Consider the following 15,700-nt stretch of genomic DNA (forward strand, 5'->3'; position numbering starts at 1 on the left):
ACCAGATCGTTAATTTTTAATTTTTTTAATGTTAATTTTTAGTATAAATGCTAAACTAGTAATGAATATATCTGGAGTTTTTTCCCAACACCAAACCGTTATTTTAACACCCCGACACATCTTCAAGAGGAAGATCAAACTGGTGAGAATAATAAGATCAGTAATGATTCTTTATTGTGATATGTTTAAACATTTCAGCTACTATTCCAAATATCTCTTAAACGGAGTTAAATATGGAAATCGAACAAATGACGAGAATTATGGAACACAAAATGAGCAATTCACTAGAACTGGCCGATACTTGATGAAAATCCATATTAAAAATAATTAAATACAGTTCATTGTATGATTTTACTATATATATATATATAGTATATATAGTATATATATATATATATATATATATATATATATATATATATATATATAATAGATAAGTACTAAAATAAAAAATAAAAATAGTTACATAAACGCAAGCGAAACATAAGTGGAACCACCTATTGGTGTGACACCCAAGTCAACTTGCTAACTATAAATTGGTTCAATTCGTGAGGTTGCAGTCAATAGCTATCCTGTTACAAAGAAAACTCTTTGTTATATGTCAAGCTTTCGGTATATTTTACACCTTCGTCAGGACAACTACAATAATAAGATTATATATCTTGTAAAAAATATATAAATATGGAGAACTTACTAACGTGAGAATAAAATATAAAAAGGTTCAAAAACAGATAGAAAAACATTAAATAATGACAGTTGATAAAAATTTTTGGCTGACAATGTCAAGTGGGAAAATTCTGAATGATAGTCGAATTACTAGATCTTTTATTTTCTTTATCATATTTCACTAGGTACGTGTAAATTTTGCTGAGACTGTCAATATCAGTTCGTTTATTCATTGAATGTTCTTCGTTATCAATATGTATCATTTCCAAAAATATTCTTTTAGTTGTATTGGTTTCTCTATCTAAAATATTTGGATTTTCAAAATTCATTTTATGATCCTCCGAATTAACATGTTCTGTTAATGCACAAGAATTAACATTTCGTCTACAGTCGCTCTTATGTGAAGTGATGCGACTACTTAGAGGTCTAGATGTTTGTCCTATATATGTTTTAGAACAATCCATACAAGAAATTTTGTATACTGAATTGGATTTTTGTTTATTTGAAATTGGAGCTTTTAGTTTACTGTATAATTCAGATATAGTAGTGACATTTGTTTTAGATATTTTGAGGTTATTATTTCGGAATACATTAATTAATTTTGGTGTCTATATATATATATATATATATATATATATATATATATATATATATATATATATATATATATATATATATATATATATATATATATATATATATATAGGTATAGATTATTATCGAGTGTGTATGATATACATCAAAAGGGGGAAATTCGTGGACAGAATACTCAAGAAATATGGAGGCAAACCGCGGACACGTGTTTCTGGCTATTGGCCTCATCAGCGCGGTGCAGCCAATTGCAAAGATGTACAACAACTGGTTACCAAAAATGAAAAAACATCACACATGCACGGTGTCACCAACAGGAGCTAACCGCACATTTGTGGTTTCAATTAGAAGACCCAGCATTCCCAGGCATCATCTAACATCCCCACGTAGGCAGCTATAGCTACCTGCGTGACTTCCGGGTCCAGGATATAAATACATAGATATAGATTATTATCGAGTGTGTATGATATACATCAAAAGGGGGAAATTCGTGGACAGAACACTCAAGAAATATGGAGGCAAACCGCGGACACGTGTTTCTGGCTATTGGCCTCATCAGCGCGGTGCAGCTGATGAGTTGTTGTTGTACATCTTTGCAATTGGCTGCACCGCGCTGATGAGGCCAATAGCCAGAAACACGTGTCCGCGGTTTGCCTCCATATTTCTTGAGTGTTCTGTCCACGAATTTCCCCCTTTTGATGTATATCATACACACTCGATAATAATCTATATCTATGTATTTATATCCTGGACCCGGAAGTCACGCAGGTAGCTATAGCTGCCTACGTGGTGACGTTAGATGATGCCTGGGAATGCTGGGTCTTCTAATTGAAACCACAAATGTGCGGTTAGCTCCTGTTGGTGACACCGTGCATGTGTGATGTTTTTTCATTTTTGGGAACCAGTTGTTGTACATCTTTGCAATTGGCTGCACCGCGCTGATGAGGCCAATAGCCAGAAACACGTGTCCGCGGTTTGCCTCCATATTTCTTGAGTATTCTGTCCACGAATTTCCCCCTTTTGATATATATATATATATATATATATATATATATATATATATATATATATATATATATATATATTTGATTGATGCAACTAATTTTCCTTTATGTTGAATATTTCAATATTGAATTCTACAAAAAGGGTTTGAAGCTTTATCTTCTATTAATTATCTGCGAGCGCTTTCGACAGTTGGTAGTACTGTCATCTTCTAGGCACTCCTCAAACTGAACTTGTCATCCTGTTGTCTGCCTCTTTATACGGTCAGAGCGTCTTAACTCAGGTATTTCAGGTACTTTAGGTAAATTTACCTGTATTTGTACTGCATCAGGTACTCTTCTTTGTGTTAGATCTTCTCTAGGAATGTGTATGTTTTTGTTTAATATATTGAATGTGAGGTCTTGTTGTGTTTTGATTTGTACTTGTTCCTCGATGAGTGATTTATGACTGTTAAATTTATGGATGTTCAAGTTTTCCCAAATGTCCATGCGGTTTTCCTTGTTGACTTGTTTTATGAGTTTTATGTTCTCTGGTGGGAAAATTATGTTTGTTTTGTATGGCGTGTGTTGCGAGGTTTGATTTATATACTATTGGATTTATGTATGCCTTTTTGTGCTCATTGTACCTTTGGATCAGTTTTTTCTTGGTTTGGCCGATATAGAATTTGTTGCAGTCCGAGCATTGTATACCGTATATCCCGTTTTGGTCTTTGTCTTCTTCTTTTTCATAGTTGTTAATTTTTTGTGTTATCTTCGTGTTCGGCTTGTATGTGATATTGATGTTCAGTGGTTTGAAGATGTTTGTTAGTTTTTTGGTTTGGTGTCCTACGTACGTAAATGCTGTCCATCGTTGTTTTGTTTTGTCGGTTGGGGTGGCTTGATCCTTGTTCTGTATTTTTTTGTTTGATTCTGTGTTCTAGTTTATCTATTGTCTTTTGGGTGTATCCGTTTTCGTTCGCTATTTGGTATATAACTTTCCGTTCTTTGTTTCGGGCTTCATTGCTGAGTGGTATCCTTAACATTCTATATATGAATGCGTTATAGGCAGCCATTTTGTGTGATGGTGGATGGTTTGAACTTGCGGGTATGGTGGAGCTTGTTTGTGTAGGTTTCCTGTATATTGCCATTTGAAATTGTGTTTTGTTGTGGTTATATCCTATGGTTATGTCCAGGTAGTTAAGTTTTGAGTGGTGTTCTTCCTCAATGCTGAAACATAGTTTTTGATTTATTTCGTTAATTTCTTTTTTTATTTGTTCTATTCTTATTCCATTGTTTTGTGATATGTAAAGTCCATCGTCAACGTATCTGAACCATTCTCCTTTTTCATCATGTGTTTTTATTATTGTTAAGATTTTCTCATCTATGGTTTGCAGGTATATTTCGGATATAATGCTAGATAGTGGGGGATCCCATCGCTAGTCCATCTGTTTATAAATTTTCCCATCGCTAGTCCATCTGTTTGTTTATAAATTTTCCCTTCAGATTCGAAATAATTTTGATTAAGTATTGTATTTAGACTGTGTTCCATTTGGTTAATGTAGGTTTTGTCTATGTTTTGGTGTTTAAGTTTCTCAATTATGATGTTTATACTTTCGTTGACTGGTATGTTGAAGTACATGTTTTTTATGTCGAACGAGAACAGTTTAGTAATCGGGCTGACATTTGTCGTAGAGATTCTGTCTGTGAGTTCCATTGAATTTTTGATGCTGTGGTCGTTGTTCCTGTTGATTTTGTTTTTCAGTTCGTCGGCTATGATTTTTGAAATTTTGTATGAAGGTGCTTTGGTGAAATTGATAACCGGTCTTATAGGTTTATTTTCCTTATGTATCTTTATCTGTGCGTTGAGTTTTGGTGCTTTCGGGTTGTTGACTGTGTATCTGTTCAATGCTTTGTTGTTAAAGATCTGTTTGTTGGATTTCATTAGGCTATTAATTTGTCTTTCATATTTTGTGGTTGGATCGTGATTCATCGTGCTAAAATCGTTTTCCGTTATATATTTGTTCACTGTCATACTTGATTCCTGGAAAACAGGAATTTTGCACTAAATCGTTTACTTGAACTGTACAAGTTTCGACGAATGAGGGTTGTCGTTCATAAAAGAACTACGACTACGAATTATTACACCGCGAAAAGTATTCATTTCCATAACGCCAATCTTCTTTCCAGAATGTTTAGCGTTACTGATTCGGTTTGAAGAAGTTCAACGAAATCGATGTTTACGCAGGCATTCACGTAACTTTTAGTATCATCGGTTGTTAGAAAAGACCCTTCAATAAGATGCCGTGTAAACGTGGTCCATTTCCACATTTTTGTCCAGTTAAATTAACTGAATTATTTTGGTAACGGAACTCGACTCAGCATTATTCGAATAAAATAAAAATTAACTCGTGCACCAAAAGTCACTGAAAGTGAAAGATTATTTTGAGGTGGAATTCGATCATAGTTCAAATCAATCAAATATAACCCGTGCAAGTGCAAATATGTGATTTTCAAAAAAAGCCATATGCGAGTTCAGATTTGAATATTTTACTGATATGGCACCCTTCCCTTTTGATCGTTTAGCTAATGCATCGGACTAAGATCAATCAATTTCAGGGTTATAGAACGACGTGTTCCATTTCTGGGGGTGAAACAGAAAAGTTATGAATGATTAATTCGATAGCAGCATACGCAAAGGGAAACACGCCGCGAACTGAAATTTATGAGCATTCATCGTGTACCGAGTGCGAATAAAAATTGTGAGAAATAGTTTGAATAATTTAAAAATATCAATTTTGTACAACTGTCATGGAAAGTGACAGTTTTAATGGTTGTCGAGAGTATTAAAAGTTGATGAATTTCACTAGTTCGGACTTCCATTGTCTACTATATAAAATGATTTGAAATCCCTGAAACAACAACAACATCCCTACTACAGTAGGGATGAACTACGATGTCTAACAGGTCTTCTTACAGGTCGCTGACATTTGAATCATTATATGCTGAGACTTGGACTATCGGAAGGCAGTGTGTGTCGCCTCTGTCTGGAAAATGATGAAACTGCAGAGCATATACTTTGTGCCTGCCCTGCTAGGGACCGAATCAGGTTCTTAGAGTTCGGCAGATCCTACTTTCACCATCTGACCTGAAAGACCACTCACCATACAAACTGATCGGCTTCGTTAAGAAGCTGGGTTTATTTGGCCGAGTGTAAATAGGTGTGACCCACAATAAACCTTTTTGGGTTGCAGTGGAGGGTCGAATAGGCCCACTCATTTTAGACCTACCTACCTACCTAGGTAGCTAAAATGAAGCGCCAAACGTGATGACGAGCCCGCCCCCATGCGCACGAACTCATTTTCGATAGAACCCCCACTACTGCTCTTGTAAGACATTCAAATGCACTGTACAGAGGCGTATCATTAATTGTCCTCCAATGCTGTTGGCGCTTAACATTGTCTGAATAATTTGTGTTGTTTCTGAAAAAATGTCATCGCCTAACAAAAGTTTATTTTTGGATAAGTTTATCATTATACAATAACATTTTAATGAACTGTACTACTACCTAAAATACTAGATAAAATGTGAAAAGAAATTACAAAGTCATGTTCCAGTTGCTACCCTAATTGAAACTAATTATATGTACGGCACTGGCCGGCAAGGGGCTTATCGTAATCCAGTAGGAATTTAGTTGGGGAGTCTATACCTGCGCGAACGCTCGCCATCACGTTGACTTGACCTCCCCTATAAGTCAGAAACGGACATGTAATCTAAAATTTCAAAGAACAGGTCCATTTTCATTTCTAGGGGGACTAATTCTGACTAATGTAAGGAACGCTTTCGAAAGTAGACTGTATTATTGTATGGAACTAGATGGAGGTCATTTTGAACACTATTAGTACAGGTAATAGAGGATTTTGTTTTGCAAAATTAGGCAGGAGTTATTTAATTGCATAAATAGTTGCAGTCTGACGTAATTAACCTAAAAACACAAAATACTTACAAAAATGGCGGACGGAAGTGCCGCCATTTTGTGAAAAACGGGTATGATTTCCATATCAGAATTAGTCTCCCTAGAAAAAAAAATTGACGTGTTCTTTGAAATTTTCGATTACACGTCCGTTTCTGACTTACAGGGGGGTCAAGTTTTCATTGGAACGCTCTGTATAGGCGCTTCTTACGTCTTAGATGCGCACTAAGAAAGGATTTTCAAATATTCCATCTGGGGTATCCCCGTGGGGACGAAAGTGGCGCGTTACGCTATATTTTCGGAGGCCGAAATTTTGTATTAGGTTCATTTTATATTGTAGATGTGCAGTAAGAAAGGATTTTAAAATATTCCAACTGGGGCGCCAGACGCGGGGCAAAAAGGCGCGTTCACAAAATAAAGATACCTTTTCATTACTGTTTCTCCATGCCCTTAAATTTCCGGTGGGTGAATTCATATTTAGTATCAGCATTGCACCCGTGCGTAGCCGGGGCGGTTCGCTAGTTTGTAATATTGAAGCAAAACATGCAACTTACCTTACGATATCATGTATTCGATTGGCAGGAGTCTCCTTGGGAGCATTCTGAAGAACGGTAGCAAAAAGCTGCATGAGGGCAGTACAAAGTGGTTCTGCGGGAAGATTATTTTCAAAATCATCCAATCCCTGAAACAGATAAATATTTGTGAGAGTTGTATTTTCTGAAGTGACATCAAAATATTATAACGCCTTTAGTTAGTTAATATAAAAAATAACTCAAACTATATCAGGTTGTTTCAAAAGTTTCGTACTTATTGTGAATGAAAACTATACGTAGTATGTTTTTCCATATGACCCTTGACGTTCACAAATTTTTGAATTATTTTCTGGCCCCGATCGACCGGTTGGCTACCCCTGCTCTGTACATTTAAATTTTTTGCTTCTTTTTCCTCTTATTACTATCCTAACCAAGGTAGTTTAGGTGGTTTTATGAAATATCATAAATATCCTTACATCGATTTGGTTGAAATTTGCTACAGTTATTTCAAGTAATAAGGCGCGTATTTAGCCCGAACTAGATTGAATTATTAAGTCCAGTGGCGTCTCAGTGGGCACTACAGACAACAATATTTGGAAAAAAAAAGAACGCCACTGACTTTTTTGTAGTTATTAGTTTAGATTGAGCAACTGAAATTACAACTTTTTCGTTGCTTATGTTTTCTACATATCCAGCTTTGCTCTCGAATGAATCTATTCTAAAAACTATCCATGGACAACATGAAATAAAAACCAAAAGTAAATAATAAGTAATTTCGACCTTAAATTAAATGAGCAAAATATCCACCATCTGATAAAATACACAACTGCAATCGATTTGTCATTAATTGTCTGACACGTTCAAAAATACCTGGAGTATTCCATTGGAGTATGACATTGCAATTGTCAATTATTCGAATATTATGACATTGCAATTGTCAATTATTCGAATCTTATTAGTCAGTGGGCTATGCTTGAAGACGGGCAGTAAACAAATCTAAAGAAATTGACTTTAAATGTTCTCGGATATACCTACACAGTAGGTTGAATGGACTGACGCCTATCAGAAAACAACTACTCCACTGGCTAATACCACGAACGGCGTTGGATTATATCCGACAGGCGTCAGAGCAGGAATCTTTACAGAAAATTTCCTGCATATGCAATTGACAATAGATGAAGTGACATTTTTGATGTTCGCTCCAACTTAAGACAGGGAATGAAATACTCTGAAAGAATTTCGATTTTCAATTATGGAATATCATTGACTTTAGGTCGATGATGGTCACTATCTTGCACTGACGAGTGGCTAAGGAGCCCGAAACCGGTCTGCAAGTGTGCCCGTTCCAAAATTGAAGGTCGACTCTTTCAGTTGTATTGCCAATTGCATATGCAGGAAATTTTCTGTGGAGATTTCTGCAATGTCGTCTGTCGGATATAATCCAACGCCGTTCGTGGTATTAGCCAGTGGAGTAGTCGTTTTCTCATAGGCGTCGGTCCATTCAACCTACTGTGTAGGTATATCCGAAACGGGCTTGAACATTTAAAGTTCATTTCTTACGATTCAATTATTCGAATCCTCAAGTCATCCACATCTAGTACAGGAGTTTTATAAACAAGAGGCTTCAGATGATCCCATGAATATAAATCTAGAGGATTCATATCAGGACTGCGAGCTGGCCGTTTTTGAGTGTCTGCACGTCCAATCCAGCGATTGAGGTAGGTGATGTCGAGATGCTGCTGAGCAAGAACACTAAAGTGAGCTGGAGCCCCGTCGTGCATGAACCACATGTTGCCTCTTACATGTACCGGCACTTATTCTAACAAACTGGATAAATGATCTCGCAAAAAGTCCGTGTAGGATTCACCTGTTAATCTTGCTGGTAGAAAAAATGGGTCAAATAGGACACCAATCATTCCTACCCAAACGTGGGGATTTTTGTCGGTTCACAAAAGGTCACTGTGAAAGTTCATAATATCCAACAAAAGTCATTTTTTGTGGAGGAAAATCAGTTTTTCATCGATGTTTTTGGGTATTTCTTACCTTCCGCAGTCTGAAAAATATAAAAATTATAATAGAGAACTGTATACAAGTGTAGGAATGGAACAAAAATGATTTCCAATGAGCGTCACTCTAAGAGATGTCAGCTAAAACAATCAGTTAAATGATATAGATATAGAAATAAAATATTTTGTCTAATTTCCACTTACTTAATGTATTGATATTGATATACGACCAAGGTTTCGGTTTGTACATCATTCTCAAGTATTCTAACAAGTGTAAAAACCGAAACGTTGGTCGTATCAATATCAATACATCAAGTAAGTGGAAATTAGACAAAGTATTTTATAAAAAAAAACTAATCAATAGAGTTTATTCTATGATTTTCACTATAAGGGTTTCACAAAAACCGCGACAAGTGTTTGAAGAAGCTATTGTATAGAGAAACACGTGTCGTGTAGTGAAAATCATAGAATAAACTCTATTGATTAGTTTTTTAAATATGGATTTTCATCAAGTATCGGCCAGTTCTATTCAATTAAAGTATTTCATTTCTACATATATCTATATCATTTAATTGAAGATGAATTTCCACAAAATAAATAAGTCATCAATATAAAACAATCAGCGTATATTTTCATATCTGAAGAGAATTATATTTCGAACAGCTTCTTAGAAATAGACTTGAAGAAAAATTTGGGTAGTGGCGAAATGGCAACAGACTGATATCGGAGAGCACCTTGTATTACATCGAATGTTTCAGTTGTCAATCAACAACATTGACATAATTTCATATTTCAAAACTCCTTTGACATCTGTCGAAGAAGTTAAGAAATAAATAATCAAAAGGAATTACTGCCAATATCTTAGAATTTTTTTGTCCATTTCTGAAGACTCAGGCAGATTTTGGCCTCCGAAACGTAAAGATAAATATTGTATTATTTCTTAGCAATTTTTTTGACAGGCAAAATTGTTAAATACGACAAGTTACTGATAAATAGAACATTTTTCTGTGTGAGAAATACTTTGATTTTACGCAGTAACTTATCGAGGTAAACTAAAAAGTTTGCCCTTTCAACACTTGTACAGAGTTCTTTCTCCATTGTAATTTTTATATTTTTCAGATTGTGGAAGGTAGAAAATACCCAAAAAATGTCGATGATAAATTCATATCATCCCATAAAAAATTTGCTTTGTCTGTAAATAAAATATTTGGTAAAAATTATCATTGTGTGTCACCGTATGAATCAACCACCTGCAAAACATTAATCCCGAGTGAAAATCCCAAGGAAGTAGAGCTTGGACCCGCTGTATGTGATATGGGTATAGGAAATTTCTTTTCAGAACTTTCCATACGGTTTTTGGGCTAACTTCCAGAAGCAGTGCAATCTTTTTGGTACTAATTGAAAGATCTTCTTCTTTCGCATTAAGTAGGTATAGCTTCTTCTAGTTCAGGCGTTGTTACAGTTTCTGGTTTCACACAAAGGTGTCCTTTTTAACATAATCTAGCATGTAACCAGCATTGTAAAGGTTTAACACATGTTGAGATATTTGTCCTGGTAAATTATTCGTGCTTCTTCCGCATTTCCATTTGCTTCCATAAATAAAATGCATGGCAGCCATTTCAGCGTTATAGCAGGGGAGCCCACGATGCAAAATGGGAATTTACTCGAGCGTCATTGAGGCATATTAGGTTGCAAAGCTTAAATGATAAGAAGAAAAAATGTTATATAATATATACCTTTTCATCAGTGGGGGAAGCGGCTATAGATTTTTAAATATGTAAAAAAATACTGTTGCATGGACATACTCGAGCGCGACAGATATTGATAGCATCAATGTCCTACGTATTTTTAATAATGTTAGTATGTTAATCTGATCTTTTGTAAGGGTTAAAAGTGAGAAGAAAAAAAAATTATTCGAGCGCGTCAGATTTTCTAAGGGGATGTTAAGTGCAACAAAAAAAAGCTCTCATCTGACGATTTCGATCTGACGCAAACTCGCGGCCATTATTATAATGTGCAAAAAAATTCGCTATTTTGAAATACTCAAGCGCGTCAGATTAAGATATATGTATATGGTTCATCTTTATGTTTTAGACGTGCTGTCTCATAATCTGAAGATTACTTAGAGGGATTCGCTTAATCTGACAAAAACAATATTTTTTTTATTTATTTTTTTAATTCATTGAAAACCTCAGGAAATAGCATGCAAATAAATAAGTGTATGTTTTTTAAGTAGAATAATTGTATTTATAAAAAAATAATTTTTAAAAAATGCTCAAAAAATTTAAATTTTTTATAATCAATTGATTAATTGAAGACAAAAAGAGAAATGGAACTTTCTATGTTTTTCCCACTTTTATTTGTAACTAACGATACTGCAGTTTCGTCCTATAAGAACATTTTCAAACTTATATATTGTATACTTCCTTATAGGACGAAACTGCAGTAACGTTAGTTACAAATAAAAGTGGTAGAAAACATAGAAAGTTTAATTTATCTTCTCTTCATGTGAGAACTGTAAGTGACTTTTCCTATATGTTCCATCATCTTTGGGAAAATGAATGTATTATTATTAAAAGATCGTTTTCAAGCTATCTTTGGTAAGAAGTTTTACTGTCGGAGAAATCATTTCCTGATTGATCAGTTTCGATATCGGGATCATTACTAACCGATTCAGAGAGTTTATGAGCTTACAAAAAATTTTAATCCAATTCCTTTTTACGGTTATTCTGGTTCAATCTCCCTATACAGTGCTAGTCAAAAGTCCCCTCCCCCCCTCGTATCTTTTGAACGGGTATACTTATAATAATGAAATTTGGAGTGTGGAAATAAACGGATGTAGGCTTCTTAACTGGTCATAACAGGTGACGCAATAGTCATAAATGACGTCACAAGGCCACTGTGACCAAAAATTTTAAATGGGACCCTATGGCAAGTGACAGCTCGTTTGAAAGGTATTGAAAATACCTATTCAGTCATACCAATTTTGTTTGGGTTTCGGCTGATTTTGATTGATAAATTGAAGAAATACGAAAATTATAGTTTCGCATTTAATTAATAAAGATTTAAGAAACAGTTATACGTAGGGGATGTTAAGTGCAACAAAAAAAAGCTCTCATCTGACGATTTCGATCTGACGCAAACTCGCGGCCATTATTATAATGTAAAAAAAATTCGCTATTTTGAAATACTCAAGCGCGTCAGATTAAGATATATGTATATGGTTCATCTTTATGTTTTAGACGTGCTGTCTCATAATCTGAAGATTACTTAGAGGGATTCGCTTAATCTGACAAAAACAATATTTTTTTTTATTTATTTTTTTAATTCATTGAAAACCTCAGGAAATAGCATGCAAATAAATAAGTGTATGTTTTTTAAGTAGAATAATTGTATTTATAAAAAAATAATTTTTAAAAAATGCTCAAAAAATTTAAATTTTTTATAATCAATTGATTAATTGAAGACAAAAAGAGAAATGGAACTTTCTATGTTTTTCCCACTTTTATTTGTAACTAACGATACTGCAGTTTCGTCCTATAAGAACATTTTCAAACTTATATATTGTATACTTCCTTATAGGACGAAACTGCAGTAACGTTAGTTACAAATAAAAGTGGTAGAAAACATAGTGTCGCGTCTTCGAATACTTAAAAAATAATAAAAATGAAAACAAGAGTGGACTGTATGAATTGTGGCATAAAGCGAACTCACCGAATTCCTAGAACAAATCCCTGCTTCTGAAAGGGCCCTTTCTTGGAGTGTTCTTTCTTCAGCTTCACTGGATTGTACAACAAAACGGGAAGTTAAAATGAGTTACCAAACAGTCGAAGATGACACAGAGTCTAGAGCACACACGGCGAAATAAGTAATTAGTAAAAATAATAGCGATTCACGTAGCGTACTTAGCATGAGATCGTAGGTAGGTCACTATTCATCTATGGTTCTGATAGATAAGCAGACTTCAATCGAGTCTTGAGCATGCGCCCTTAGAAGTCGCTCCATGCCAACAATAATAATAGTAATAAAAACAGAAAATTACAAATAAAGACGCAACATTACCGGCCCCCAAAATGCATATGATTAAATATGCATTTTCCAATTCGAAACAAAATTATAATTTTCTAAAATAAAAAAAGCAATATTAATGTGAAAAACTAAATATATTCATTTTGAAAGAAAATAATGAATTTCAATCAATTTGTCTCCTCAATTGGTAGAGGACACAATTTGACCAAAGGTCGTGTTAATGTACCATTTTTTGTTTTGACCACAGCAACACGGGAAATTCCGTCACTACCCGGTTTCAAAGTAGTGATTCGACCTAAAGTCCACTGGAGTGGGGGCGTAACATCTTTTATCAAAACTAATGTACCCGGTGCAACCGGAGTCATCGGTTTAATCCACTTGCTACGTTGATGTAATGTATGCAAATACTCAATTTTCCATCGACGCCAGAAATCTTGATGGATTCGTTGGAGTAATTGCCACCGCGATAAACGGTTCAAAGGAGTTGACGTGAGATCGGAGTCAGGAACGGCAGACAGGGGTTCTAAAGTTAAAAAATGGCCGGGAGTTAGAACTGAAATATCATTAGGATCTGAACTTAAAGGTGTTAATGGACGAGAGTTCAATAATGATTCAATTTGAACCAGCACCGTATAAAGTTCTTCATATGTCAGAACCTGTTCTCCGATTGTTTTGTTCAAATGACTCTTTACTGATTTGATTCCCGCCTCCCAAATACCTCCGAAGTGCGGTGCTGAAGGGGGGTTGAAGTGAAATTCAATATTCTCAGAGGACGCGGCCTCTTGTAAAAGTTTAAGTTGACTACAAGCTCCAATGAAATTTGTTCCGCAATCACTGCTTATCGAAGAACATCTTCCTCGACGAGCTACAAAACGGCGAAGAGCTGCTAAAAATGCGTCACTCGAAAGATCTGAAGCGAGTTCGATGTGAATCGCCTTTGTAGCGAGACATACAAATAGACATATGTATGCCTTGATAGTTTTTGATCCCCTACGTTTATTCATAGTGATAAAAAGTGGACCACCATAATCCACACCAACGTTAGAAAAGGGCTTAATTTGTGAAATGCGTGGTAAAGGAAGATTCCCCATGGGAGGTTGTAATGATACAGGGTGCGTCTTCCAACATGCCATGCATCGAGACAAAATTTTGCGAATTACGCGTTTTGATGCCAAAATCCAATATTGTTGAGATAGTAAGAACTGTACAGTTCGTATACCTGCATGGAAATACTTTTTATGAAAATGTTCAATAATTAAATAAGTTAAATCTGAGTTACTAGGTAAAAGGAGCGGATGTTTCTTATCGTAAGATAGGTTAGAATTTGTTAATCTACCTCCCACTCTGAGAAGTCCCTCATTGTCTATAAATATATTCAATTTTTTGAGCGGCTTCGAAAAATTATGCGATTCAATTTCTTTTGAGAATGCTAGTTGTTGAGTATGTTTAACAAGAAGTTTCGTTGCGTTTTGAAGCTCTTTAGAGGAAAGAGAACCAGACATTTTGCTTCTCGGATTTTTCGAATTGAAAATGAATCGTTGGCAATATGCTAAAATTCGTTGTAATTTTCCGAATGATGATATATCTTTTAATATTTCGCTCAAATAGTGTGATCGATTTACTAATAACAAACCAACTTTGCGTTCCTCTTCATGCGTGGTATACATTTTCAAATCTGACTTGTGCCAATCATTCTGAAAATTTTGCAAAAAAGTGGGTCCTTGAAACCATAGACGATGATTTAGCAACTCAGATGGAAGAAGGCCACGAGATGCTATATCAGCAGGATTCTCGTTCGAATCAACATGATGCCATAATTCAGGCGACACTTTATCCTGAATATATGTGACTCTATTACTCACAAAAGTTTTCCATCTGTGTGGAGAAGCTTTAATCCATGCAAGAGTAATTTCCGAATCTGTCCATGCCCAAATAGAACTGAATTTAAGTTTACCTTGATATACACTAAGGACAAATGACATTAAAGAAGAGAGGAGTACAGCAGCACACAACTCCAGACATGGAATAGATATGCGCTTGAGCGGGGCAATTTTAGATTTCGCACAGACAAAATATAGCTTCGATTTCTGATTTTGTATTTCACGAAAATAAATGACAGCAGCATAACCTTTTTCGGAAGCGTCACAAAAACCATGTATTTCACATTCTAAATGAATATTGTGTAATAATCTGCGGGGTAATTGAATTCCTGACAGTGAATTCAATTCTTCTTTATAGCGTGACCAATATTGAATAATTCGTTCATTGGGAGTTTCGTCCCAGTCCAAACCTGAAACCCATAACTGTTGAATAAGATATTTTGTTGAAAAAGTTATAGGGGCAAGAATTCCCAATGGATCGAATACACGAGCAAGTTCGGACAGTAAATTTCGCTTCGTGCAAGGTCTATTCAATACTTCAACTGAAAATGAAAAGTTATCTCCATAACAATTCCAAAATAATCCTAAAATTTTATGGAGGTTTTCTTGGCATTGATCAAAAGAAATTGGAGATGTGTCTAAATATGATTTGGGTAAATGAGACAGCAAGGAGGGCTCATTGCTCGACCACTTACGTAGATCGAAGCCTCCTTTCTTCAATAGAGTTATCAACTCTTTTTGAAGACGTAAAGCACCTTCAAACGTCGCATGACCTGTTACGATGTCATCAATATAACAATCGGACAACAAAGAAGCAGATGCGAGCGGAAAATTGGCACCATCTTCAGCCACCAATTGCTGAATAGTTTTCAGTGACAGATATGGCGAGGCTGAAATTCCATAAGTAAGGGTGCGCAGTCTATAATCTTGAAGAGGTTCAGATGGCGAGAAACGCCATATAATGCGTTGATAATCTTGATGATCGGGAGTGATTAAAATCATCCTGTACATTTTTTGCACGTCTGCACATAGGGTATATTTATGT

The 15,700-nt window shown here is 35.2% G+C and overlaps 1 protein-coding gene across 1 annotated transcript in view; it reads right to left on the bottom strand.

Moving 5' to 3' along the window:
- LOC141485860 (S phase cyclin A-associated protein in the endoplasmic reticulum-like) overlaps positions 1–15,700 on the bottom strand; it is a 252,152-nt gene that overhangs the window by 201,824 nt on the left and 34,628 nt on the right. Inside the window, exon 4 of the mRNA XM_074183413.1 lies at positions 6,762–6,889. Within this exon, the coding sequence (XP_074039514.1) occupies positions 6,762–6,889 (128 nt within the window). The remainder of the gene's footprint in view (positions 1–6,761; positions 6,890–15,700) is intronic.

Source organism: Leptinotarsa decemlineata, unplaced genomic scaffold (genome assembly GCF_025532065.1).
Source record: "Leptinotarsa decemlineata unplaced genomic scaffold, Ldec_3_MD MMD2_tig00026340_RagTag_RagTag, whole genome shotgun sequence".
Classification (NCBI taxonomy): Eukaryota; Metazoa; Arthropoda; class Insecta; order Coleoptera; family Chrysomelidae; genus Leptinotarsa; species Leptinotarsa decemlineata.